General features: G+C 36.9%; 2 protein-coding genes across 5 annotated transcripts in view; one reads left to right on the top strand and one right to left on the bottom strand.

The window, feature by feature from the left end:
• The window catches only part of atp7b (ATPase copper transporting beta), a 158,618-nt gene extending 142,478 nt beyond the window's left edge, over positions 1-16,140 (bottom strand). The window contains exons 1-2 of one of the 2 annotated variants that reach the window (XM_051926253.1): positions 15,974-16,140; positions 15,249-15,354 (exon numbers count right to left, since the gene is read on the bottom strand). In XM_051926253.1, coding sequence (XP_051782213.1) covers positions 15,249-15,302 — 54 coding nt within the window. In that variant the 5' untranslated portion in view covers positions 15,303-15,354; positions 15,974-16,140. Of the gene's footprint in view, positions 1-14,654; positions 14,767-15,248; positions 15,355-15,973 lie in introns of those variants that run through there. The other variant, XM_051926251.1, reaches the window with a different exon arrangement.
• Positions 16,141-16,253: 113 nt separating this feature from the next.
• Positions 16,254-27,358, top strand: part of alg11 (ALG11 alpha-1,2-mannosyltransferase) — a 357,044-nt gene continuing 345,939 nt past the window's right edge. Inside the window, exons 1-4 of one of the 3 annotated variants that reach the window (XR_007934752.1) lie at positions 16,254-16,360; positions 16,844-17,056; positions 19,156-20,078; positions 25,218-25,887. Coding sequence is in view for 2 of the 3 variants with exons in the window: in XM_028799701.2 (XP_028655534.1) it covers positions 16,323-16,360; positions 16,844-17,056; positions 19,156-20,078; positions 25,218-25,501 (1,458 nt within the window). In the remaining variant the exon portion in view is untranslated. Of the gene's footprint in view, positions 16,361-16,843; positions 17,057-19,155; positions 20,079-25,217; positions 27,333-27,358 lie in introns of those variants that run through there. The other 2 variants (XM_028799701.2, XM_028799702.2) reach the window with 2 other exon arrangements.

Below are 27,358 nucleotides of genomic sequence, written 5' to 3'. Positions count from 1 at the left end.
TAACAAAGTTTACTTTCCACTGTCACAAAGCTCCCCAGTAAAATGACTGTAATACACCTCCAACCTTAAAATGCAGACTTCATTACATCGCTGTACGTGACGAAATAGCAGGCAGGTGACTGCTCGTACATGTTTACTGAAACAGTATGTAAAGATGTGTGAACACAAGGAGATCAGTGACAATCGCACCTTAGTGCCAAATCAGAAGAGACAACTGAATTCCACAGGGCACAGATTTATTCATAACATGGGACCTAAATGATGGGCAGATGAATTTCAAATGTTTTGAATGACTACCTTTTGTTTTGATAACCATTTGCATTACATTCAGCCCTTTGCTCATTATTCTGGCACAAGCGTAACCAGACTCTCAATGAAATTCACCACTTGGTATACACGGCCATCCCATCAGCAGTGCCGTGTACTTAGAAATATTTTCCCAAGTGAATCTCCAAGTCTGACGTCATTTTCGCAGGAACTCCCTTGTCCCCAGTGTGGCATATAAACCAGCCTTTATGCGGCTCAGGGATATGCAAGGTGGAGCCTGTGCCGACACATGATAATGACACATCTGCTTAACAATAAAAAAAACTGGCCTTCTGCATCTTTTACAATATAATTAGTAAAGTTTCAATGATTTCATTTGCAACTGGAGAACTAAGTAGAAATGATAATTGCCAAAGCCTATTTTTGGTTGCATTTGAGACCATTTTAGTTGTAGCCTGGAGACCTGGTGGGACCACATGCTGGACAATTTAGAGGTTGCTTCTGGGACACATGTGGCCTGCAGGCTGCCATTTGAATGGGCCTGCTCGAGAGAGGAAAGGAATGAAGGTCAGTAGGAACAAGACAGAATGAATGTGTGTGAATGGGAGGGAGGTAGGAAGCTGGCAAAGGAGGATGAGTTTAAATACTTGGGATTAACAGTTCACAGTAACAGGGAGTGTAGAAGAGGGTGCATGTTCATCTATCACAGTCTGGTTTGGTTCAGCCACAAAACAGGACAGGAACAGACTTCAACGGACAGTCAGGATTGCAGAAAAAATCATTGGTGTTGATCTGCCCTCCATTCAAGACTTATACAGATCTCGAGTCAGGAACAGGGCAGAAAACATCATTGCAGACCCATCACACCCTGGTTACAACCTTTTTCAACTTCTTCCCTCTGGTAGGTGCTACAGAGCACTGTACGCCAAAACTACCAGACATGTGAACAGTTTCTTTCCTCAGGCCATCACTCTCATGAACAATAAAGTCAATCTCAAAGCATCAGGGACAATACTAGGTAAAACCGGAGTCCAATTCCTTGTATGTGTACATATACTTGGCCAATAAAGCTGATTCTGATTCTGAGGCAGGGTGGAGTGGGTGAATAAGAATGTCAGGAGTATTTGTGACAGACAGGTACCACCAAGAGTGAAAGGGAAGGTCTACAAGATGGTAGTAAGACCAGCTATGTTATATGGGTTTGAGATGGTGGCACTGACCAAAAAACAGGAGACAGAGTTGGAGGTGGTAGAGTTAAAGACTTTAAGATTTGCATTGGATGGTGACAAGAATGGATGGGATTAGAAATGAGACAATTATAGGGTCAGCTCAGGTTGGATAGTTGAGAGACAAATTCAGAGAGGTGAGATTGCTTTGGTTTGGAAATGTGCAGAGGAGAGATGCTGGGTATACAGGGAGAAGGATGTTAAGGATGGAGCTGCCAGGTAAGAGGAAAAGAGGAACGCCTAAATGGAGGTTATGAATGTGGTGAGACAGGACATGAAGGTGGTGGGTGTAATGCAGGAAGATGCAGAGGACAGGAAGATATGGAAAAAGGTGATCTGTTGTGGCAACCCCTAATGGGAGCAGCCCAAAGAAGAAGAAGAAGAAGGAGAAGAATTTATATTTTACAACCTAACCCGTGAATTACTACCATGGGTTAACTGTGCGATATCTATCAAAAGATAAAGAAGTATTTGTGAACCTTTTATAATGTATCCATTCATTATATATACCAGCTTTGTTGTATTGTGGGTTTTATAGGGATAGAGCCTGATACAAAACAGTAATACATCCTGCACAGCACAACAGTACATTGCAAGGCACACTCATGCACACACCTACAGTCATTCATCCAGGAATCATTCTTCCAGGAACAATTTACTTAGTATGTACTTCATTGGGATGAGGTTGGAAAACTGAAGCACCTGGAAAAAATGCATAGAGACATGCAAATAGTGTATAAACTCCATACAGAGAGTGACCAGGCCCAAGACTGGACTTCAATTTTGGGGAAATGTAAGGTTGCAGCACTTATTTGTTTTTTTTTTTTAATTAATCTTTATTTTATACATGTCCAAAGGAGTATTGGGTAATCAAGTAAGTTATCTTCATTTCATTTTATATAGTCTTAAAAATATTTCAGTTTCAAATATAAACATGTAGCAATTTAATAAAAACACAGTAAGTACAAAAATGCAGTACCGATTAATGCTAGTATAACGTGTTTGTTTAACTTGTTAGTATAAATTTTAAATTGCAAGTGTCAAAAGCAGATTTAAAAATTAACAACTTGCAGTGTTACGCTATTGAGCATTTGATGAAATTCATAGAATTTATATAGGAATAAATACCCGTACAGATAGTCCCACAAAGCAGCAGAAAACTGCACCCAAAATCATAAATTACAAAGTGAAGTTGTTACAGATTAAATTCTTGGCTATGATTTAAGTTTGTAAAGAATAGGAGCATTATACACTGATTCAGGGAGAGATTTGTACAAAGTACAGGAGACATAAAAAATAGTGGAGAATTTCAGAGAGTTGTCCAGTATGGAGAAAGACTAATTTCAAACCATTAGATATTGCTACAGCATATCCTTACATGGTATAAAAATAATCTCATGGAAAATAAATGGTGCAATGAAGAAATGCGTTTGAGGGGTGACCGAGCGAAGCGAGTTTTGTAAGCATTCTGGTAAACATGAATAGTGAATGCTTAGCAGAAAGGTCAAGGTGATACTCTGTGTGTAAGGACATTTGTCACTGTGCTCATTTTTCCTGCTTGTTTGTCACTGTTCAGTTTTGTCCAAAGTCCCTTAGTTGTGTCACTTAAATAAACCCTCCACATTATGGACATAGATCAGTGATAAATCAATATTTGTTAACAGTACTTTGCAATGTTAAGTAGTTAAAAAAGTAGTCCAGTCAGGCTTGCAGTGGCTCACCAGATTTCACTCAGAACAGATTTGAATTCAAGTAAGGTAAAAGAAGCTTTGATTGATATCATGTTACTAGCTGTTAGTTGTGGAAGGTCTGTGACTAACTGCAGTTTAAATTTCTTAAACATAATATTTTTGAAAGAAGTACCCAATTGAGAAAGAGTTAACATCTCTTTTGAAGTCTCAAGGTAAAATATTTGGCTTCTTCAAACTAAGATGGAAAGCAGGTTTGGAATTTTTCCATTATATTATGGTGTCAGAGAAATACTGAATCACTATAACATGCAGATATTGCAGCTGTGAGGTTTTTAGTATAGTGTAAATACTGAGTATATATTTGTTTATTCTATTTTTATAGAGCAATACATAGATAAATTAGTTTCTGACTTTTTTTTTTTTTTGCTTTTTACAATTTACATACCTCATGAAGGAGGTGAAGTGCGTTGGTGCATGGGTGGCTTGCACATGCATGCCTCTCAGGCATTTGACAAACTTGTGTTAGGTGTCTGTTTGCCACACAGAGCAGTTGTCAGAAATGTAAAAGATGAAAGTTATACTAAATATACAAGCTGATGTGACCTCTCTCAAGGAAATATGAAACAACCAACTCATTTTAATGGGAGATTTTGAAATTTCAAAAGTTTGTTCAGCACACTCTATTTGATATATTGCAACAAACCCTGACATGTGTTCAAATTTAAACAAAATCATTACACAGACAGACAGACAGAAAGACAGATGTGACTGTGATTGCAATTTATAATGGGTAAAAAGTGCACAAAGTGTAAAACAAAAACCTAAAAACTTGCAGAACTTGTAAACTGCTTAATCCATGAATGCTCTTAATTAAGATTCTTATTCAGCTTACAAGTGAAAACACACAGATCAGGTTCTGATAGTGCTAAGAGAGTTTGCTATTTCCTTGTGGCGATTGAAAGTAAATTGGGCTATGTTCAGTTTATTGCCCGGCCCAAAACCTTACCAGTCCTTATTTCTTAAAATCCTAACCAGTAAAATTAAAAATTTTAAAGACACTGAAATAGTTTTTGGGACGTTCACCTCTAGTTTGGATTTGGTGAAATCTTTCCATCTGATAATATTCTTTCTTTGTCCCCATTATAATTTCCACTATGGAGTTGACTATGTTTTTCAGTTTCAGTTGTTTGCCACCTCTGCCACAAATGCATAATTTGCTCTTGCCTCCCTGCAATATGATGAATTCATTTTCAATATTTTTCTTTTTGTCAAATGCTGCCCATTTGAGGTTTAGCACTGCTGTCAGTGTTGGGAAGGCACTCGCTGGGGTACTCAATAGGATTCATGATCACTTGCTCACCTACCAGTGACCGGAGCAGTCTGATTTTACGCCTAGGAAGTCTACCATCGACCACATCCTGGCATTGAGGGATCTCATGGAGCACAAACACGAATATCGGCAGAGCTTCTTTGCTGGCTTTGCCAATTTCATAAAGCGCTCGATTCAGTTGATCGAGCTGCCCTGTGGGACATCCTAAGACTTTGCAGGATACCCTCGATGTTGCTGGATATCATGGCCGGCCTGTACACTGATACTGTCAATGCTGTGCAGAGTGGAGGCAGAACCTCTGTGTTTTTCCCAGTTGATTCTGAGGTTTGTAATGGGTGTGTTCTTGTTCCTACTCTGTACAATGCTTGCATGGACTGGGTGTTGGGCAAGGAAGTGGGCTCCAGTGGCTGTGGGGCATCTGCTGATGAAGAAAGTGTCACTGATCTTGACTTTGCTAATGATGCTGTGAGCTTCGTGGAGTCAATGGAGGCTCTGATCGAGGCTCTCGAGAGACTGAGTGAGGAGTCCAAGTGTCTGGGCTTGTAAGTGTCCTGGATAAAAACCAAGATCCAGGCCTTTAATGACCTCTTAGGCACAGCCATCAGCAGTGTGTCTGTCAGCAGAGAGAGTGTTGACCTTGTCGAGATGTTACTTACCTTGGCAGTGACATTCATGTTTCTGGTGACTCTTCCTATGAAGTCAGTAGACAGATTGGGAGAGCATGGGGGGTTATGAGGTCGCTGGAAAGGGGTGTGTGGCGCTCCTGATATCTATGCAAAAAGATGAAGGTCCAAATCTTTAGAGTCCTCGTGCTGGTTGTGAGACATGGACACTATCCAGTGACCTGAGACAAAGACTGGACTCCTTCGGTGCACTGTCTCTCGGACTTTGACTTTGTGTTGAATAAGTGGTTGCTCACAGAGTCACATTACCTGCATTGTGAGGGAGCGTCAGTTATGGGACTACTGCCATGTGGCAAGTTTCCTCAAGGGTGATCCTCATTGTTGAGGACTCGAGTGGTTGGACCAGGCCAAGGGGACGTCCACGTAACACCTGGCTGTGGCAGATAGATGGTCATTTGTGGAGGGTGGGAATGGACCACATGTCTGCCTGGGGGGTTGCCAACAAGGGTCCTGAACTGTTTCATCATGTGGTGGCTGCAGCAATGTGCTGCACCAGTGCATGCTCCCCAACCTGACCTGACCTGGAGGTTTTAATTCTTCTCTATTTGAAAGGTCTGATTTTCACAAAAAACACACCTTCAGACAGGATGGGTTCATTGCTATAAATTCTGGGTCTGTAGATGATTCTGTATTTATCTGGCTATCTGTGACAGATGCCATTCATGACTGCATAGATGCATTTACTAGCAGGTTAGCTTGTTTGAAGGGTGGAGAATTTCTGAACTTGAGTCATGTCTCTCATCTTTATTATCTTTGGGAGTCTTTGGATTCTGTACATTTTAAGTTCACCACAAGGCTTGATAGTCTACCTTCTGAACCTTTATCTGCCTTTTGCAATCAGTTGTCTATGCCACATGTTAAATACTATCATTACATTCATGAAAATGAATCCCTTGATTGATGCTGCAACAATCATGCTTACTTTAAACCTAGCACAAGAATCCTTTTCATGTTTATAGGTTTAAAGGGTCATTATTGTCATATGTAAATTTCTACTTGCATGTGCTGATCGTCAATATTGAAGCTAACATTTAATTGCCTTGATGAACTCTTATTCCAAACTACTACAAAAGGTTTTACTCAACACTTACACACTATTACTCACTAGGTAATTCACACAGAAGAGTTTCATTCAGTCCCATCATGCATCTGGATAAGAACTGGCCCCCTACTTCATATTATTATGCAGCTCAAACTCTACCATATCTTATTGTTCTTATCTCATTGGATGCAGAGAAGCTTTTGTACTGTATAAGTTGATCATTTCTTTGGTAGTTTCTAGGTTTGATTGAGTTTGATAAGGAATCCATTAATATGAACAAGATTCCTTATTTATTCCTTTGGCAATTATAATAGTGGTATTGTCAGGTGTAAAGAATACAGTGAAAATTCTTAGTTGAATTGCTTTGCCAATTCTGATAACTTCTGACCTCTCATTGGATTCTGTATCAGGACTTTGTTTGCCTTTGGAATTACCTTTAACAGGCATTGTATTCCTTTTGGAGCTTCATGGTACTATAGAGTAGTTTTCTAGAGAATACATTTTTTATTTTGTAAAGATTCCACAAGGCCCTTTATGTGTCAAGCTGGGTTTTTTTGATGGTATTTCCCACTCTAGTGGGCATTTTTGGAATTGCTTTTGAGACTTGCGTGCTTTGGGAGTCCTAGTTCATGACACAATCTTCATGACATGGGGACTACATTCCCATCAGGCAGCAAAAGTGCAATGGGGCTGATGGAAGGACGCACAATCAATACACACAACATTTTGTACCAGCCAAAGTGAGACCTCATCTAAGACTGAAGCTACAGTATTTTCATCTCAGCTATTCTTGCTAGATTGCAGCTTTTTTAAGAGTACATAATTTTGTCTCACTGTAGGTTGTGTTGATCTATGTTGAATTTCCAAAATACAGTTTTTTTGTCTGTTTATTTTCATCAGGACCATTTTCTGAGAAATATAATGGGTCCAAAACATGTGCAAAGTCTTGCCAAACCCTTAAGGAGCAAATTTCCTTTCTTTCAACCCATCAAAAATGTTTAATAATTAAAAAGACCTTTTTTTATTGAGTTTCACTGTTATGAAATCACATGTGAAATGAAGTTTAGTATGAGAAAGGAAACTTTGCTGTTTTGCTCACCACTACCCATATTTTTCCATCCATCCATCTTCCTAACCCAGTTATCTAGGGTAGAGTCTTGGGAAAGCAGAAGCTTATTCCAGCAATCATCAGGCTCAAGGCAGAAACAACACTTAGAACAGGGCACCATTCCATTGCAAGCTAAACACACACACACTGGGGCCCATTTAGCAATGCCAAATCACCTAACCTGCGCATGTTTTGGAGGAAACCCACGCAGACATAGGGAGAAGATGCAAACTCTACACAGCAAATGCCCAAGACGCAAACTCTGGTCTCCTTACTGCAAAGCAGCAGCATTAAAACTGTGCCACCATTCCACCCCTACCTACTGTATATGTTACATTATAAGCAGGTTTAAAAAATGGATGGATATTATACATAACCAGTGGTGCCAGATTCGGGCCAACACACTTTGTTGGCCAAATTTGAAAAGTAATTTCATTGCACTGTGTACATATGACATCCATCCATTATCCAACCCGCTATATCCTAACTACAGGGTCACGGGGGTCTGCTGGAGCCAATCCCAACCAACACAGGGTGCAAGGCAGGAAACAAACCCTGGGCAGGGCACCAGCCCAACACAGGGCATGCACACACACACACACACACACACACACACTAGGGACAATGTAGAATCGCCAATGCACCTAACCTGCATGTCTTTGGACTGTGGGAGGAAACCGGAGTACCCGGAGGAAACCCACGCAGACATGGGGAAAACATGCAGACTCCATGCAGGGAGGACCCGGAAAGCAAACCCAGGTCTCCTAACTGCGAGGCAGCAGCGCTACCCACTGCGCCACCGTGCCACCTGTACATATGACAATAACTCTGAAATGAACTGATGAAACTACATTTTTTATCAAAGCAAAACCTTACATTTTTCTTAAAACGTTAACACTATTGTACACCTACACATTGCTACTAAGTGCAATAGTGAGAAACCACAATTAAGCACATTGAAGAATGATTTGTTTAATGCCTGCAGAGTTATTGTTAAAAATATGCTTAAAAAAAGGACTGAGGACAGCATTAGTAACTTATACTGTTTCATGATTATACACACTTTTTAAGTCCATTTTATGATGAGGCACTTATCATTTTAGGCTGTAATGACAATATGGCATTATAATTTGCAGCAATATTAAATTAACATTGAATGAACCAACTTTGAATCACCTTTGTAACACTATCGAATACCGCCACTCTACCTGTCTTCAGTAATAATACAGAGACCTACAGTAAAGTCTGTGAACAACGATCCATTCTCCCACCAAGACCCTAATACTTAGATGTTATCTGCAGTAAATGCTTTCAGTTATTCAGCTAGCCATCTGCTTTATTAATGTGGGCTTAAACTCCTTTTTGTGAAACCACATTAAACCAGGAAATACAAAGATGTAGTGTTAATGGTTCCAATTATGGAATCCAATCATACAATCAAGGTGCACCTTCTACTACTGATTTATTTCCAGATCATGTGAACATATCATCTTCCTTGTAGAAAACAGTAATTGTGGCATCCCATCATATCAGTTACCATAACTTATTCTTTACGCCCTTAAAAAACCCCTTCCACACATAGGCATTTCCTTTGGCCATTGCTGTGCTTTGTCTGACCACAGTACTAAGATGTTGCGCTGTTTTAGCCTTTATGAATGTAGTGAGAAGTCAAGCAATATTACACCTTTTACTGGCTAACTAAAAATATTACAGTATGCAAGCTTCCAAGGCAACATAGGCCCCTTCTTCAGACAAGATGTAAAGATTTGATTACATCGTATACTATGTTGTAGCATATTTAATAAGCAAAGACAGAATTACCTCCACATCAGTCATATATTTGTACTATTGATTTTCTTTATTACCAGAAGGAAATGGCTATGAAAGATTACATAACAGAAAACCTTAATTGATTTTGTACACCTTACAGTAGTTCGATTGGAGCTTGTTTTCTTTTGTCCAGAAGAAACTGGGACGCTAAATTTTTGTATAGATTATAGTTTAAAAATACATTAAAGAACAACTATCCACTCCCATTAATTTTTTTTTTTATTAAACTGAGGTACTAATTCTACACTATTCACTAAATTCGAATTAAGAAATGTGTACAATTTAAGAAGCATTAAGGAATAAGAATACTTTCATTCCTTGGACACTACATACAGTAACTAGGTTTAAGATTGTCTAATGCCTTGGCATGTTTTCAGCCATTCACTAATGACTCTTTTAGAGACATTCTGAGAGTCTATGTATTAGTTTACACTGTTGATATAGTTATTTCGTTCAAAGAGATGGATTTAATAAGTTACATTTTTGGGAAGTACTTTTGAGACTCTGTAAAAATGAATAATTTGTTGTGTTTGAGAACTTTTTTTTTTCTCTGTCATCTTTTTAGGCTGTGAAATTCCTCACTCTGGCCACAGTATTGATAAATCTATGGTAGCTTTGATTTGTAATTGGAAAGTTCAAGACAGTCAAAACAGGTTTCGTGATTCTTGATGAGGCTGAGTCATACTGAGCTGAGTGTATAATCCAACAAGCACAAACTCAACCTGCCCAATGTATAGCAAAGCTTTCATGATTTTCTCTAATACATACCTGTGTATTATAGTTAAATAGAATGAGGAAGTGTTCCCTACTGGACAGTTTTTAATAATTTGAGTTGCACTGATAGGCTGTTGGTCTTTAAGAGGCTAGGCAAAAGAATAGTGTGAAATGTAGGTAAGATTTTTATTTTGAATCATTTACTAAAACAAAAAGACACAGACAAAATCAAGTCTAAACCAAATGAGATGTTAAAAACGAGAATAATTCATTTACCTTTTTGAATTGTCTGAGAACAAGTCTTTCACAGTCTTTCTTTTAAAGGTTTTAGCATTCAGACACCAATGGTGGAGGCTATCATTTAAATTATGGTGGCTGTGATGTCACAGTGTCAATAACCACACAGCATCATAGGGATTAGACCAACAAAATGGAGGCAATCACGCAAACCACAAAACACAAAGGTGGTGAACAAAGGAAAACAAGCACACAAAATGCTGATGTCACTATAATAACACAAATATAAACAAATAGAAATAAAAAAATTATAGAAATCAAAAGATAATGACAGAATACAAAGACAACTTTTTAACATATTTCTGACAACTTGACACTGGGTCTGTTCCAGAGAAATGTTAAGGAGTGAATGAAAATAAGCCTGAAGATTCTTGTGAGCAGACAAATTGACTGGTAAAAGAAGGCAAAAGGGTTGGATAGGAAATTGTCAAGGATTTGCAGGGCTAAGAAACAGAAAGAAATAAACCAAATATTTACTAAGTATTTAGGGGGAAAGAATTGATTCAAAGTGGCGGCGCAGTGGTAGAGCTGCTGCCTCGCAGTAAGGAGACCTGGGTTCGCTTCCTGGGTCCTCCCTGTGTGGAGTTTGCATGTTCTCCCCGTGTCTGCGTGGGTTTCCTCTGGGTGCTCTGGTTTCCTCCCACAGTCCAAAGACATGCAGGTTAGGTGGATTGGCAATTCTAAATTGGCCCTATTGTGTGCTTGGTGTGTGTGTGTGTCCTGCAGTGGGTTGGTGCCCTGCCCGGGATTGGTTCCTGCCTTACGCCATGTGTTGGCTGGGATTGGCTCCAGCAGACCCCTGCGACCCTGTGTTCGGATTCAGCGGGTTGGAGAATGGATGAATTGATTCAAAGCCTAAACACAAAATAAGGTCAAAACCTAAATGAACCTGATACTGACTAACAGTCTTCCATTATCTTACTTTGATAATGGTTTGTTTTATTAACCAAAGGATACTTGAAAGTGCCAGAATAATACCAGAAGCCCTGGTAATGTAGCACACTACATGGAACTGTTATGTGTCTTGAAATCAGCTATTCAAAATGAATCAAGAAGCCTGGTCACTCAGCCATTGCTGTATGTAGAGTTGAATCCTACTATATTACAAAGAGTTACATTTCAGCCTCACAAACAAGCAGTGGCTGCTCTGGTGAACTGATATTCCATATGGTAAGAAAAAACTTCTCTAGTGAAGGTCCAGTCTGTGTAGGTCTGTCCCACACATGCCTATTTCACAACATGGACTACTCTTGTCTCTTGCCCTTAACTTTACATAGTGTCAACCCTTGCAATGGCTCCTCATGACCGGTTTGACAGAACCCAGGTGGCAGCAGTCAACTGACCACTTAAACACCACTTAGAGATATGGCTCCAAGAGTGGGTTCTGGTATCTCTTGTTAGTGAAACGTTCATCAGTTTATGTGGAAAAATCAAAAGAGACATTTTTAATCACCCATTTTCTTTTCCTCTTTAAATAATTTTCCAAGAGAAACCCTGCCAGGATAATAAAGATTTTAGCAATAAACTGCTAAGAAGCAATGGTGCATGCACGTATAGAAGACTAAAATTAAATTAAATTAAGCATGGAAAATACACTGAAATACAATGAATATTCATGCTATGTATTTAATTTTGGTATGATTTTTCATGTCAGAATTTAAAAAAATCAATTATATACTAGGGGGCTGTGCCCCCTGCTCGCTTCGCTCACCCTCGTATTGTGTCCTTCCAAGCCTTCCAAGATTTTTTTTTCATAATAGAGAGAATTCTTTGCTTTGGCAAGCGATGGACTGCATAGCATTTTTTTACAGAACCATGTGTTAATCGTGCCAAAACTAATTGAAATGAAATGACCAATCAGCTCCAAGAGTTTGGGCAAGAGACTTCAACAGCAGGGGTAGAAGGTGTTCAATCATAACATGTATATTTTCAAACAGTGTCAAGACATACATAACCTAAAATAAGAAAATATAACGAGCACTGAGACTTGAAAGACAAAGGCTCCACATAGGATGTGAATTTTGTGCCCTCATGCAAACATACTTATTGTTTTACACCAAATAAGAAAACTCATTTCATCCCATTCCCCCTTGGGCTCTCTTCCTCACTTTCTGTCATTGGCAGTGCCTGACCACATTGTAATTATGGCACTGATATTTAAATCACCTTGGGCCACCTTGCCCAACACCTGCACAGTGATCTCTAGGAAGCTATGGAACATCGTGGATGTTTCTAAAAGATGTGCTATCAATCAGCTAAACTGCCAATTAATGATCAATAAGTGCTCACGTCAGCTGGCCATTATACTATCATCTCTTACCCTGTACTTTATTATTTCTAAAAAGACGAGCTTTTGATTTGGTGGTACTGGACTAGTGGTGAGCTATTGCTGGCTTCATTTCCTGCTGGAGTGCCCTCATTAATCCCTGCTTCTCCTCCAGCACATCTGTGGCCTGCCTAAGTAATTCAACAACATCAATTATGGCTGTTGTATTCTTTTAGTATCAACATATGTATAATGTTTGGTAAAGTACATGAAGAAAAAAAATAAGATAATGATATAATGTCTAGACATTAAAATGTGTGAGAATAAAAAATATGAAAAACTCAAGCTTAGGTTTTCACATTAATGCTAACAAATGTTTGTCTATATTTGGTATTTAGATAATTAAAACATTCAACTATCCACACCTTGAAAATTTAACCACACTGATAATTAGCAATAAACAACACAAGACTATTTGACCTAAGAGTAAACATTGCCAAGACCACCATTATACCCCTCACCAGTTTGCAGATTCATCTCATCTGATTATGCACCAGAACACAGCTTGGCCAAAATGAATGTACTGTATTTTACAGTTTAGATTGCATTTAATTAAGCCTGATTTTTCTCAGTCTAAGTTGCGAGGTCTCAGATCCTACCCAAGCAGACTGAAACAATTTAAAGTCACCAGTTAACCCCATAAATTACCCAATAAAATTACAGGAGAGAATCAAAGGTCCAGAAGAAAACCACACAATGGCAAAACATGCAAAATCCACATAGAATAGTGGTTTTGCTGGGAAGTGAACCACTGTGCAAGCACTATATGAAAAAGTCGTGAAAAGGTAAGTACGCCCCATACAATGTTTGTTTTTTTAACGTATATGGACATATCAACAAGATTTGATCTTTATTTAAACAGTATCTTGAGATAAAAGTGATATGCTTGAAAAAAAAGCATAAAACTTTTACTTTGCATTAATTTATTCAAAAAAATGAACAGATATGCCATTTCCATCTGTAATTAAGTTAAGTAAGTATGTAAACCCTTGGTTTTAATAGCTGGTAAATTCCCCTCTGGCAAAAACAACTTCAAGAAGACATTTCTTATAACTTTCTACCAGTTTCTAACATCAACTCTAAGATACTTTCTCTCACTACTCCATGCAGAATTCTTTCACCTATGTAATGTTTGAAGGGTGTCTGCATGCAGTCTGTTTCAAACCCACACCCCCAACAGCATTTCGATGGGATTCAGATAAGAGAATTTGACTTAGCCATTCCAGAACCTTCCATTTTTTCTTTTCAGCATTCCTTGGGGGATTTATTGGTTTGTTTAGGGTACTGTCATGTTGCAAGGGCATCTGACAGATGGTCTCACATTATCCTCAAGCACCTTGTTTTGCCCTGACGTTCTTTCTGGACAGTACAGTTTTCCTCCTGGCACAATTCACATGTAGATCTAATTTGTGCAGCACACTTTTAATGGTACATTCATACACTTGGACATCAATAGTGGCAAGCAATACCTGTATGTCCTGTCATTAAATTGTGGGGTTCTCTGAGACTTCTTTCAGCATCTTATGTTCTTCTCCTGCGCTTTCTTATTTTTTCCACATGCAAAATTAGTATTTTTTTAATATTATACAATGAACTACAAAATGTCAGTGTGGTATGTTGTTTGTTACTTTATATCACCTTTATCTTTAAATACTGTTTACATGAAGATTAAATCTTGATATTTCCACAGATGTTAAAATAGAAAAAAAAACATTTCATGGGGTATACTTACTTTTTCACATGACTGTTGACTGCACTACAGCATTATCCTGTTCATGTACAGGTTATAATATTAAAGCATATGCATGCAAGAAAGATCTTAAAGACTTCCTACTGGTTTTCAATCTAATAGTGGCTTCACTTTGATTATGCATTATAAAATATTCAAAACTATAAACATTTTATAATCGTTTTAAAAGTATCTAAGCATCAAAATAAAAAAATATTTATTCATAACATAAAATTAAAAGTGTGAAATCATGTTAGCCTTTTAAACATGATGATCCTTACATTTTGATAAATGAGGTTTAGAAAATTGTTGGAGCTCACAAAGCAGTTAATAAACCATATTCCTCTTGCATGCCTTCCAGCTTCATCTAAAGTAACATTGCATTACTGTTCCAACCAGTACAGTACTGACCTTTAATTTTGGGTATTCAGATATTCCTCTTATGGTTTCTTGCATTCTTAAACTTTTTCTTCTTAAAAGTACACTCCACATTTAAATGCCTCAAGCAGTAGCTGCTCAAACCACATGACTGTCACAAGAAAGATCTTTAACAATGCTCTCATGCACCACCAATGACTTAGAAAGACACAGAACGGATGCAGCAAATTCAAAACCAATACAATAATTATAATATTAACAGTTATAATGCTGTCTGATTAAATGAATATAGATTGATTTTTGTTACCACTATAAAGTGCAGTCCTCCGTTTTGCAGAACACTATTTTAGGGGCCTTCTTCAAAACCTAACAAAGCAACTCTTTTGGATTCTGACTGTCAGTTCTTTTCCCAAACCAGCGATGCAATCAATAGCGCTATAGTTGTGCATATGAATCAAACAAATGGGGTTTAGTCATTTTTATTTTATTAGATAGATAGATAGATAGATAGATAGATAGATAGATAGATAGATAGATAGATAGATAGATAGATAGATAGATCACACACTGAACAATCCGATGGGTAAATAAGGGTCAGTGGCCCCTCGGAGAGTTAACTTCTCTCACCTCTCGTAGGTAGACTCTGTGAGATTCTTGCACTGTCATTGGAATAGCTGCCATTTTCACTCTTTTCTTTCGCTCTTTTCTGTGGTACACGTTACGACTGACGGCCCTAGAAGTGTAGCATTTGCAAAAGAAATTATCAACACACTGCTGGGAAGAAGGTTGCTTTGTTTTTTGTTTTCACAGTTTACCTCAAGAGAACAATCCAACTCACTTGTTCGGTTATTGCGTAATTCAAAAGGAACTGATATTTTAAATAATTCCAATATACATATATGAATAATTCATTTTTAGAAGTTTACGATAATTAAATTTATACATTTACAGTACGGCACAAAAAGACAAGACATTTCACCTTTTCATTTCACTATTATGTAGCAAGTAGAGCTTAGTAATAACTGTAGCAAAACTGTTTGCTTTTTACAAATTCAGACAAAATGACACACTCGTATGCATGTGTATTTTTTTATATAAATAATCAACCAGCCAATTAAAAAAAACTGTTTACAAAGGAACAGAATATTCATTTGCAAAGCTTCTATTTGCACTTTACCTGAGCATTTATTTCACTACTGTACTAAGTGTATGAAAAATTTATGGGAAGAGAGAAAATAATTTCGATTTAATTTAAAAGAACAACCATTTAAAATGCTGTTTCTGAAGTGAACATTTGTTTACAGATAACGAGCAATTACTTAAAGAGAAAATGACAAACACAAACTACCAACCTCAGATTTAAATTTGTGTTCTGTGTGTTGTATGTCCTAGTATACGCAAAGCCCGTTACCTCACTAGAAATTCAACTTTTTACAAACCGTCCTAAAACTACTAAAACGTTGGTCTGGGGACAGTGGGCGACAGAAGTTGCTCCTATTTGCCGTGCGCTTAAGAAATTGCACTTTGCCCCTTTAAGATTCACCCTAATCAGTGTGTATCTCCGCCTACTGAGCTGCACTCTCCGGTTCTGTGCTTCGCACGCCCACTGGCCAATCATTTCAAGGCCGATAAATATAATTTGCATTGGAGGCGGTGTGGAACTACTACTTCCTGTGTGAAGGGTCGCCGCTGTTGACAGAAATGGCGGAACATGGGTTATGTTTATGTGGAATAATTCGGTAAGTGGACACTCTTTTGCTTTACAGTCTCAGTTTAAAATTTAAAGATTAAGACAATGTCGGTTTCTGAAAAGTGATACTAGACGAATAGCAGTATTGAGAAAAATAATTTATGTTTCAGTTAAGAACGGGATAGTAGGCTTTGGACGTGTACTGTCAAATGGCATTTATTAAAGGTATGTCATTGAAGTCTGGACATGAAAGTACTGTACACGCCATATTAGTGTAATGATGCTGTTTTTGGCTCATTTAATTTACTGGGTTTTATGCTAATACATTTTTGTTGAATCCGGTACTGTATTTCATTCACATGAAATAACGAATGCTTCTTTCTTTCGTACTTACTTCCTTTGCCACCAAACATCTGCGGTATCGTATTGGCAAGTAATTTGTTACACGCGTGGATCGTAACTCGTGTGTCCCATGTTGTTAGTGATTATCGCTGTTGATTTTACTTAACGAACAATGTTTTTTTTCTTTCAGATTATTGTGGTCTCTTCTGGTTCCAGGACTTGTGGTTTGTGTTGTATTAACCGCTGTCCTATTTCTTCTGCTTTTGGGAATTCGGTTTTGGATACAGCTCAAAAAGCAAGATGGCAGGAAATCGCCAGTTGTGGCGTTTTTCCACCCATACTGCAATGCTGGTGGAGGTGGCGAAAGAGTGCTATGGTGTGCACTTCGAGCTCTTCAGTGCAGGTAAACTAGTTATCTTCTCGGGTTCATAGGTTAATTAGACCTTATTATCTTAGTGGGGAGTTTGTTTACATCAGGGAAATACAAAACATACGACATTGTTACACATAACAAAGAAAATGAGCAAAGACACAGCAACTGACAAATAGTTCAATCCTGAGTAAACACACTCACGATTAATAAGAAGAATAATTAGCTTTAAAAATACACATAGTGATAATACAGAGTTCAGTAGCATTCCTACAAGTGACAGAATTCAAAATGCTTATAGCTTTAGTAATAAGTGTTCTAAATCTGTTACCCTTTACCCTCTGGAACCTAAATCTGTAGCCTGATGGCAACAGTGGAAATTCAGGAAAAAGAGGAATGCTACTGTCTAATAGAATTGAGCTGACCTTCTTTCTAACCTGTTTGGGAAAAGTGCGATTAAAAAATATAATTACATTCTCAAAGCTCAGTGATAAGATGTCTGCTGCAATTCAATACTTGTAATACTAAGCTTATCAAAGTTGTTGTTAAACTGATTTATATTCATAATGCAGAGGCTGCCAAACCAAAATATAAGAGTAAATGTTAGACCAGATTAAATAATTTCAAAATGGGCTGCTTTAAAATAGAGCTTCCCAAGAAGGGAAAGGCATGTCTGCTCTTTCTTATAAATTCTTGTTCTGTTTTAAGATCCAAGTTTAGTCTGTTCTCAGTGGTTGGCCCCAGGTATTTGTAGAGCTCCCCCTTGTCCGATGTCTCCTCTATAATTAATGTTGATATAGTGGAAGGGAGCACCAAAGATCTACAACTGTGTTCTTTGTCTTAGTGGTACTTAAGCAGTAAAAAGAAACGATTGCACCATTGAATAACATGTCAATGGCTGTCTTCCTGATCTTGTATAAGACTCACAATTAACAGTGTTTATGTGCACCTCAATAACCTGGTTACTCATATCCCAAAAGATCTGTTAGGTTAATTGGTGATTGTGGATTTGCCCTGTGTGTGTGTGTGTGTGTGTGTGTGTGTGTGTGTGTGTGTGTGTGTGTGTGTGTGTGTGTGTTTTGGTGTGAGCATGACTGCGTGTTCCTGCAGTGGATTACTTTCTTGTCCAGGGCTGTTTCCTGCCTTGTACTCAATGATACAGTGAGAGACTGTAGACATTCCCCTAGAACACTGAACTACATTAAGTAGGTTTGAGAATGTTCTCACATAGAAACGTTTGTGCTAAAATCATAATTTTGCTTATATAAAAGTAAAGCCCACTTCATTATGTACAATTTTTCAATGAATGATGGAAAATGCTGATGTGTCTCAGTTCCTTTAATAAGCAATATCAGAGAATTGAACAACACACTTCAAGGTACTAAATATGCACAAGTGAACATTACCATTATAGCCTGGCTTGAAATGCAGACTTGGCTAGCTTTATAATATCAACACCATGTGGGGAAAACAGAATCTTCTTAGGCAGAAAATACATTTATAAATTGTTGTATACACACCAGCCATTGATTACATTTGACATTGTTAAGATAGATAGATAGATACTTTATTAATCCCAAGGGGAAATTCACATACTCCAGCAGCAGCAGCATACTGATACAAAAAAACAATATTAAATTAAAGATTGATAACAATGCAGGTAAAAACGGACAATAACTTTGTAAATTGATGTAAATTGTTAATTGATGCTTTTAAATTTTTCCTATGCTCCAGCCTTTAAAAAGCTAGCACCCAAGCAAGAAATAATTTTTGGTAGAAAAAAGCTGTAAGAATCCACAGTGGTTAAAGACAAACCTGTACATGAAACATTGCACAAGGAAGTACAGTAAACAGTAAAATGTTTAACTTTATGAGCAATTCCTGTATAATCATTTTTTTTCATTATTGGACCAGCTGTATATTATGAAAATGTTTGGGGTTTTTTTTTTCCCCAGGTTTATTGTACATTTCAACTACTTTTTTGCATTTGAGTCAGCTATGCAGACATCTCTAGATTGTTTATTTTGGTACAGAAACTTATTTATGCCATGCAGGTTTATTGAACTTCAAAACTTTTTTTGGGGCACATTTTGCTTTTCATCCATTAACAAATACTTATCTTTATGTTGCAGGTTTAAAGATGCAAAATTTGTTGTTTATACTGGGGACAAAGATGTTTCAGGACTAGAAATCCTTGATGGTGCTTACAGAAGATTTAATATTAGGTTGCCTGCTCAGGTGGAATTTGTCTTTCTTGAAAACCGTCATCTTGTTGAAGCAAGTCTTTACCCCTATTTTACTCTACTAGGACAAAGTCTTGGGTCAGTTGTTTTAGGATGTGAAGCTCTTCTAAAGTGTACCCCAGATATCTACATTGATTCAATGGGCTATGCATTCACCTTACCCATATTCAAGTTTCTTGGAAATTGCCACGTTGGAAGTTATGTCCACTATCCCACTATTAGTACAGATATGCTCTCTGTGGTTCGTAATCGAAATCCTCGTTTCAATAATGCTACATTCATTTCAAAAAATCCCTTTCTTTCCAACATTAAAGTTGTTTATTATTATATTTTTGCTTTTTTGTATGGATTAGTTGGTTCTTGTAGTGAAGTTGTAATGGTTAATTCTACGTGGACTAAAAATCACATTGTGGCACTTTGGGGATGTAATGACCGGATTAGTATTGTATACCCACCTTGTGATGTCCAGGCTTTCGTGGACATTGATCTTGAAACAGAGCCCAGGATGAACACTATTATTTCAGTTGGTCAGTTTAGGCCAGAAAAGGATCATTCCTTACAAATCAGGTCCTTTTGCAAATTCCTGAAGAAAATTCCTGAGGGACCAGAACAGTATCATTTAATCCTGATTGGTGGATGTCGTAATCTAGAAGACGAAGAACGGGTTTCTCATCTTAAAAAGCTGTGTGAGGACCTAAATATTGCAGACAATGTGGAATTTAAAATAAACATCCCGTTTCAAGAATTGAAGAGGCATTTAGCAGAGGCAACAATAGGGCTGCATACCATGTGGAATGAACATTTTGGAATAGGTAATGTAAAGTTTGATTTATCAATTAATTAGTCTTATTTTTATGAGCAAAAAATGTGTTACAAAAATATCATTGACAATGGATGTTCTGGTATTTTATCTATTTCAAAGTTTCTGATGCCTTCAGTAGGTGTTTTTTTTTTTTTTTTTTTTTTTTTTTTTTTTTTTTTTTTGAATATTTGCATAAAAGTAAATGTACAGTAATAATTAGTTTTAACGAGTACATTTTTTCCAGTTCACACTTATTTGTAAACTGTGCTCAATTGGAACACAAACACTTTCCAATTACATAAAGTCCATTTTTAGATATTGCGGGTTAATTATGTGTTAGTTTTTTGTTTAATAATTTTTGAAGCGCACATTCCAGAGTGGAAGAAAATATTATGAAGCTTAATCATTGAAGGTGTTGTACCTGGAGATTTGTTGGCCTAAGGTGTAGTTTCCTCTACATAACTGATAAAGCACAAATGTTGTTTTTCTTTTGTTTTCCCCCAGTTTTAAAGCCTAACTTGCATAGCTTAACCAGGCTGAAGATACTTAATCACACTTAACCTGAAAATTCAATTTTTTTGCAGACGGTATATGTAGTAGTTTAACGGCTGAAGTCTATGAATAGGTAAAATGCAGTAGATAAAATAGCTTTGTTGTTGTTGTTTTTTAAGAGTGTGGCCAGCATTCCTAAGCATTTTTTTTAAATAAGCAGCCTTCTAGTTTGAGTGACCAGTTTGATTCAGTATAATTTATCCTTATAAAGTGATTATTAAGGTTACACAGAGTACTGGACATGTAAATTTAAAAATGGTATTCTTTAAAAACACAATGTTCAAACAGATGAAGAAACACAATGGAGTATGTACCCATGTGCAGGTGTGTGTGTGATAGATATTTCAGAATACTACAAAGCTCTGACAATTGATCTCTTGGTAGTAGTAATGCATCCAACTCCAAATACTCTTAGTTCCACCACAGGACATATAAAAGAGAAAGATATTTGGGAGAAGGGCTTAGTAATGGTAATTGAAAACCATTATTACAACTATTAAAATGTAAAATGAGCAGGCTCAACTACAGCTCAAAAATGTACACTAAAGCGTCTTCAACCCTGGTTGAAATGCTCAATGCAGAAACTGATGGACCTTTAATTGTGGCTGGTAGATCCTCTGGGATTTGACTAGTCTCTGACTCCTGCAGTTTTCTTTTTCTTTGAAATTTCAAACAAATCATGTTCTTGTGATCACAGTATACACTAAGCCAGATATATTAAAATTGGCAAAATAGAAGTTTGAGAACTGGAATTCCCTTTTTTATTTTATCATTTTTTTCCATTCACCATTTTGAATTTTAAAAAGCTAGGCTTTTTTCCATTTTTCTAATTGGGGAAAAATTGAAACTGGGAAAGCAGGTTTTAAAAAGTGATGAATAAAGGGTTAATCCTTTTCAAGGATATCCCCTCAAAGTTGTGAGGATTCTACTAAAATAAGTTCAAGGCCTTAAATTCTGAGCTGCCTGTATAGTTTTTGTAGTTCTTTTTTTTTTTTTTTTTTGCTAAATTTTAATAAGCAACAGTCATTTATACATTATATGTACTGTCATTAATTTAAATATATTAAGCCCTACTGAGTGACATCGTGATCCAGCTGTACTAGATCTTTTTGCACCCTCTACATGCTTATAGTAATTAATGTAGTGTTAAATTTAAGATTCACAAAGCCCATCAAACTTTTTTTATGTAATCTCGTTATCAGTATTTCAAGTTTTAAAATAATTACAATGATACTTTACATAGTAATCATGTCAAAAGTACTGTATATTTACTATTTCAGTCTCAAGTTGCATAATATCTATTCCTTTTTATATATATATATATCTTCAGTGTGGTGTTGTTTTTTTTGTGCTTAGGGTGTTTTCAATTTGTTTACCTTCAACTACAAGTGAAAGTAAAACCATGTTGCACAGAGTTTTTGTAAAGAGTTGGGTCAGACATAACTATTTTGCAAAAGTAATTACTTTTGATGTGTGAGAGAGGAGAAAGCAGCATGTATATGTTATACAAACATGGAAGAGTGTTTCAAAAGATGCCTGTCACTAGGCAAGTGTAATAGTCTAACAGCTGCTTTATTCTGTTAAGGGAGCCAATAAATATTGAATGCATGTGCCGCACAAAATTAGAGCAGACTTGCGAGGGTCACTGCACGTTAGAAGTTTGTGTATAATGGAAAAATATTTTTTCTGATTACAATAGGAAATCAAGAAGCAACAGTTTGAACCTGTTCCAACCTGCTTTTGAGCTATACCTTCTAACCATATTTAGACCGTACATAAAACTCTTTGATCTGCCACTGTACTATGGTTTTTTGTTGTAGTCATTCTTAGATCTTTATTCAGACTATCCTATTGCAGTTTGGGTTATTAGAATGTTAATAATAAACCCTTGTATGCATCTAAAGTATTCTTTATGAGATGTATATCGGTATTGATTATAGTTGAACGTTATTACATTACACTGTAAAGTTGTGCATTTACAGTCAACATTCTTACAGTTCCCTGGCAGAATAACAGGAAATTAATTTGTGTTAATACTAGGGCTGGGTAGCTGCACTGATGCACGAATTCGAATCGATATCAGTTTTTATCATGATTGAATTAGCTTGCTCTGATACATTTGAAGTGGTGGCTTTTTTAGCAATTACTTAACCATGCATAGAGAACATTAATATAGTGTGACAAATTTCACTAACGATTTATTTGAAGGGAGTCTACATAGTGACTTCATAACCTATGCATAAGTATGGAATGACATTTAAGAAGTACTTGATTAGTAATAATGAACAGTTATTGTGGAACAAAATATCATTGCTCTTTATCTCTATATATAATCTTCATTTGGACCTTGATCTTTGTTTGTCCACAAATTCCACGCATGCGCAGACCACCTTCCAGTTTAGTACGTTGTTGTTACTCACGGATGTCAACAATGTGCCGGAATAACAAAAGGGGTGGTGGACAGTGTTACGCTGGTTACCTCCTGAGGCCTGGTTAGAGAATAAGATTGCCGAAGATAAAAGGTACGTGCCTACGTAACATATGAATGAAAGACAGACAGTGGGTAAAATGAATGACAACGTAACGGCACGTTCCAGAAATTATTATTGTTACGTTGTAGCCGGCGAGTGCTGCGCGTCTCACAGTTGTACCGTGGCTTGCTCACATGTCAGTGAAGTGATCCCTATTTATGCTTTAAAGAGCCTGGATACCTATGTGTCCCCCTTTTATAACCATTGCTCGTGTATATTGCCTTACTCTTTGGATTGCCACAAAGCAACCTGCGAGATTGGAGAAAGGTTGAGAAGAGATCGTGAGAGGAAACGACAGCGTCGTGATAACGAGACGGACTGTGAACGGAGAGAAGCAGAAATGATCCTCCACCACCACATAATTACTATTCGGACAGTGATTCCGAGTAGGCCGTTCCTATCGAATCAATGTCCAAGGGTTTTGTTTTGTAATTTTGTTTCCCTTATAAAAAATCATAATGCTGTGCGACGAAGGGCCCAGTTCATGACTGGCAGCAGCGTTTAAACAGTGAGCCCTTCACAGACAACTTTAACATGCGCAACGTAATTGGGCGCACATGGCTAGTTATATAAATATATAAATATATAAAAAAACTACTTTTTGTACTGCACTCATTCAGAATTCACCATCATTTAACATATGTATCACACATTAGAGTCCACACATATATTGTGGGGAGAGGGGCTTCCTTGTTTTAATGCAATGGCATCTACTTCATACAACATCTCTCATCTTGTGAATAATGTTGGTAAAACATTATCAAATGTTGTTGCTTAATGTTTTTCAATAACCTATTTGTGTGTTATGAATCTCCATGAAGATGCCCTTCAACTAAACTGTTGTCCAATAGGGGAATAAATTTGGCTATTTAAAATAATCTAGAATTAGTTGAAATTAAAGGTTACAGTGGGAAGACTTGTGTCTTTCTATAATTCTTCAGTTGCTCACTTGTTGCAGTCATGTTAATCAGTTTTGAAAATGTGTTCTCACAGTCATCAACAATGAAAAATGAATAAGAATTTTAAAAAGTAGATTATAAACATTACAAGAAAAGTTCTGCTTCTTCCTCCTGCACTTGATCAGATTATCATCTCCTTATAAATTTTATTATGCCTTTCCTTGCAATAGCAACCTGGTGAACTGGATTTGCCATGCCCCCATTGTGGTTGGGGGGTTTTCGTGTTCTCATCCACAGGAAAACTGTCTGTTCTTAGACTAATCTCAAACACTTCTAATAGAATCAGGCTTTTAAGGCAGACATGGGGAGAATGTGTAAATCTCATATGTGGTCAACCACCATATGCCTGATGCAACCCTACTTAAAAACAGATTCTTCACTTAAACTCTAAACAAAATATGCCTCCTAAACACTGCACTTGCATTGAAATTTGATATGCTACACAACTAGTCCTCCTCTGGTCAAGGCCATGCTTATTTATTAATTTATGAGTGTTATCTGTTTCTTCCTTGACTTCCTCAAGAGTGTCAACAATCAGCTGTGCTGATGATGTAAAGGGGGACTGAAGGTCTTTTATCACCTTGAAAAGTGTTTTTTTTTTTTTTTTTTTTTTTTATATAATTAGTTTGTTTATATGATTTTGTCATGATTTTTATGTATAAAAGGTTCATTCTTTAAAGAGAACAACAAAATGTTAAGACTGAGAACATGTAACTTGTTCTGAGAGGTTGGCTCACTCACAAGCATTGCCTTCCAAGGTGCTGTATCATGACCTGTCAAGGTTGGATAACTCCTTTGTGAGATTACCACATATTTCCTCAAATTGGATGACCCCTTTCCAAGCTGCCTGCAACTTTTGCTATTTGTTTTCACCTTTTATAGGGGAAAATAATACAGTAAATTGAAAGGTATCAGCAGTTTTTGGTCAGGTTTTTATTATATACAGTACCACAAATAATTGGTAAAATCAATAGCAATTTGGAAATATTTTAGATGTACTTATATGTACATTCTTATGGTACTATTTTATCATTAAAGTACAAAGACATTAATGGTTTTACTGAAAATGTTTTTGCTTTATTTATTTTTTTTCCCCATTTTGTTTAGGCATTGTGGAGTGCATGGCAGCAGGAACAATTATCCTGGCACATGATTCAGGTGGACCAAAGCTGGACATTGTGGTTCCATATAATGGAGAGATGACAGGCTTTTTAGCTGATGATGAAGACAACTATGCTGAAGCCATGAAACTCATTTTTTCTCTATCCCCGGAGGAACGCCAGGAGATGAGAAGGCGAGCTCTGCAGTCTGTAAGCAGATTTTCAGATCAGGAGTTTGAGGGTTCTTTTCTATCTGCATCAGAGTCTCTAATGGAGTTTGCTGGTAATTGATAGGTTGCTTGCTACCCTGTATGAGATAATTCCACGATCATGCAGTTTATGAAACTGAAATGAGTTGATGCGAAGTGAATTGTCTACTTCAGACAGTTCTCCTTGGGATTTGACTGGTCTGCAAAGAGTGATTTCTGAAGTGATTTGCCATGGATTTGCAGTCTACAAAGGGAGCATTCCAGAAAGCTGCTTAGAAGAATACTGTAGTAGTATTTTGAAAATCAACACATTTCCAGCTCAACATTTAATAATGGGTTATTCCCTTATGAAATGGGTTTCCATGAAGTAATGTAAAACTACATGTGTAGTCTAGCTGTCAAAATGAAGAGAAAACATTAATATGGCATCTAATAAAGCTGCTCAACCGAAAGTAGGTTATCCTTAAAGTTTACATTTTATGGGGAAAATATATGGTGTGAACCTGAATACTTCATTTTATATATGATTACATATCACATTGTATTTCATCACTTTTAATTATGAGTTTCAAGATATCAGATTAACATATATAAATTGAATGATTTCCATCCTTTAAACAACAGCCATTTAGAAACTGGACATCTGGTAGCACTTTTATTTTAGAACTTTTGATTTTGACAAGCAAAAAAGTTCAGCACCAGCTAAGCTGCTAGAAATTGACCTTTAAAAGCATACATGCCCAACTGTGCTCACCTTTCTTAGTCCTTTTTAAACTTTGTTGAGTTTGATATTATTATTAATTTTATACATTAATAATGTTCTAATATCAAAGGGTAATAATGGGGTGCTTCATTAACACTTAAACGTCTTATTGTCCAAAATGTATTGGACCTCACTTAACCAAAAATATATATTTAAAAATAAATAAATAAATAAAAATGTTCTAGTGTTTGGGAGCAACAGCTAATATGTTACCCTTCTGCTGATGTAGCAAAGTAATTGATTTATTTTTTTATTGCTGTAATGGGGTAGTACTATATCACTGGGAGACCATTTTATCTCTAAAGGAGTGTGTGTGTCTGTGTGTGTGTGTTTGCTTTTCTTCATAAGCCTTCTCTATCCTTCTGTAATTTGTCATGAAGTTTTTGGAATTGTGCACTGAACATGCACACCCTTTTTATTCTGCTTGGTGTGTGTCAGGCAACATTGGGAAGACAAAAAAGAATGTAGACATTGCTTGTTGCTATACTTGTCTACACTGTAAGCGTATTAAGGTGGAACTGCAGCAATATGCTTTGTTGTGTGCAGACATGGGTGGAAAGTTCAGAAGCTGCAAAAATGGTGCTGCTTCATCAAGCGAGAATTTGAATTTGGGCTTTGTGATACTTCTGTTGGAAAGGTGACACAGAATGTGAATCATTAAAACTTGTCTCTGTGCACGTGTGGCACTTCTCTGGGGCCGAGCACATTTTACATCTCTATCACAGCTTTCAGTATGGTTAGGCTTTTTGTTTGAACCTTGTCTACTGTATTTTATTTTTAATATGCAGACCAGCTATGTGTATGTGTGTACACACATATACTGTATAATATATATGCACAGTATGTGTGTGTTGGCATATATCTAGTATGTATAATACAAAAACTTTGTTTCAATCCGTAATTTATTCTTCCAGGCTAATAAATTAAAGAGAACTGAATATCTGGATCATTTGCTTTCTTGTCCATGTTGTAGATCACAATTTCTTAATGCTTTATTAGATTACTGTATGTTTTTATGCAGTATAACTGTGGCACAAATCATACAGCTGGGGTCCCATTTAAGGTTGAATGTATTATTCAAACCTCCATTTTAAATACAATTCTGTAATGTGCTGAAATTGCATTAAACTTGTTAGTTTATTACTTGTTATTGAGAGTGTGTGTGTACATTTTGAT

The sequence above is a fragment of the Erpetoichthys calabaricus genome, chromosome 4 (assembly GCF_900747795.2).
Source record: "Erpetoichthys calabaricus chromosome 4, fErpCal1.3, whole genome shotgun sequence".
NCBI lineage: Eukaryota > Metazoa > Chordata > Cladistia > Polypteriformes > Polypteridae > Erpetoichthys > Erpetoichthys calabaricus.
The sequence above is the reverse complement of the archived record's forward strand: the minus strand, read 5'-3'. Positions and strand labels throughout refer to the sequence as shown.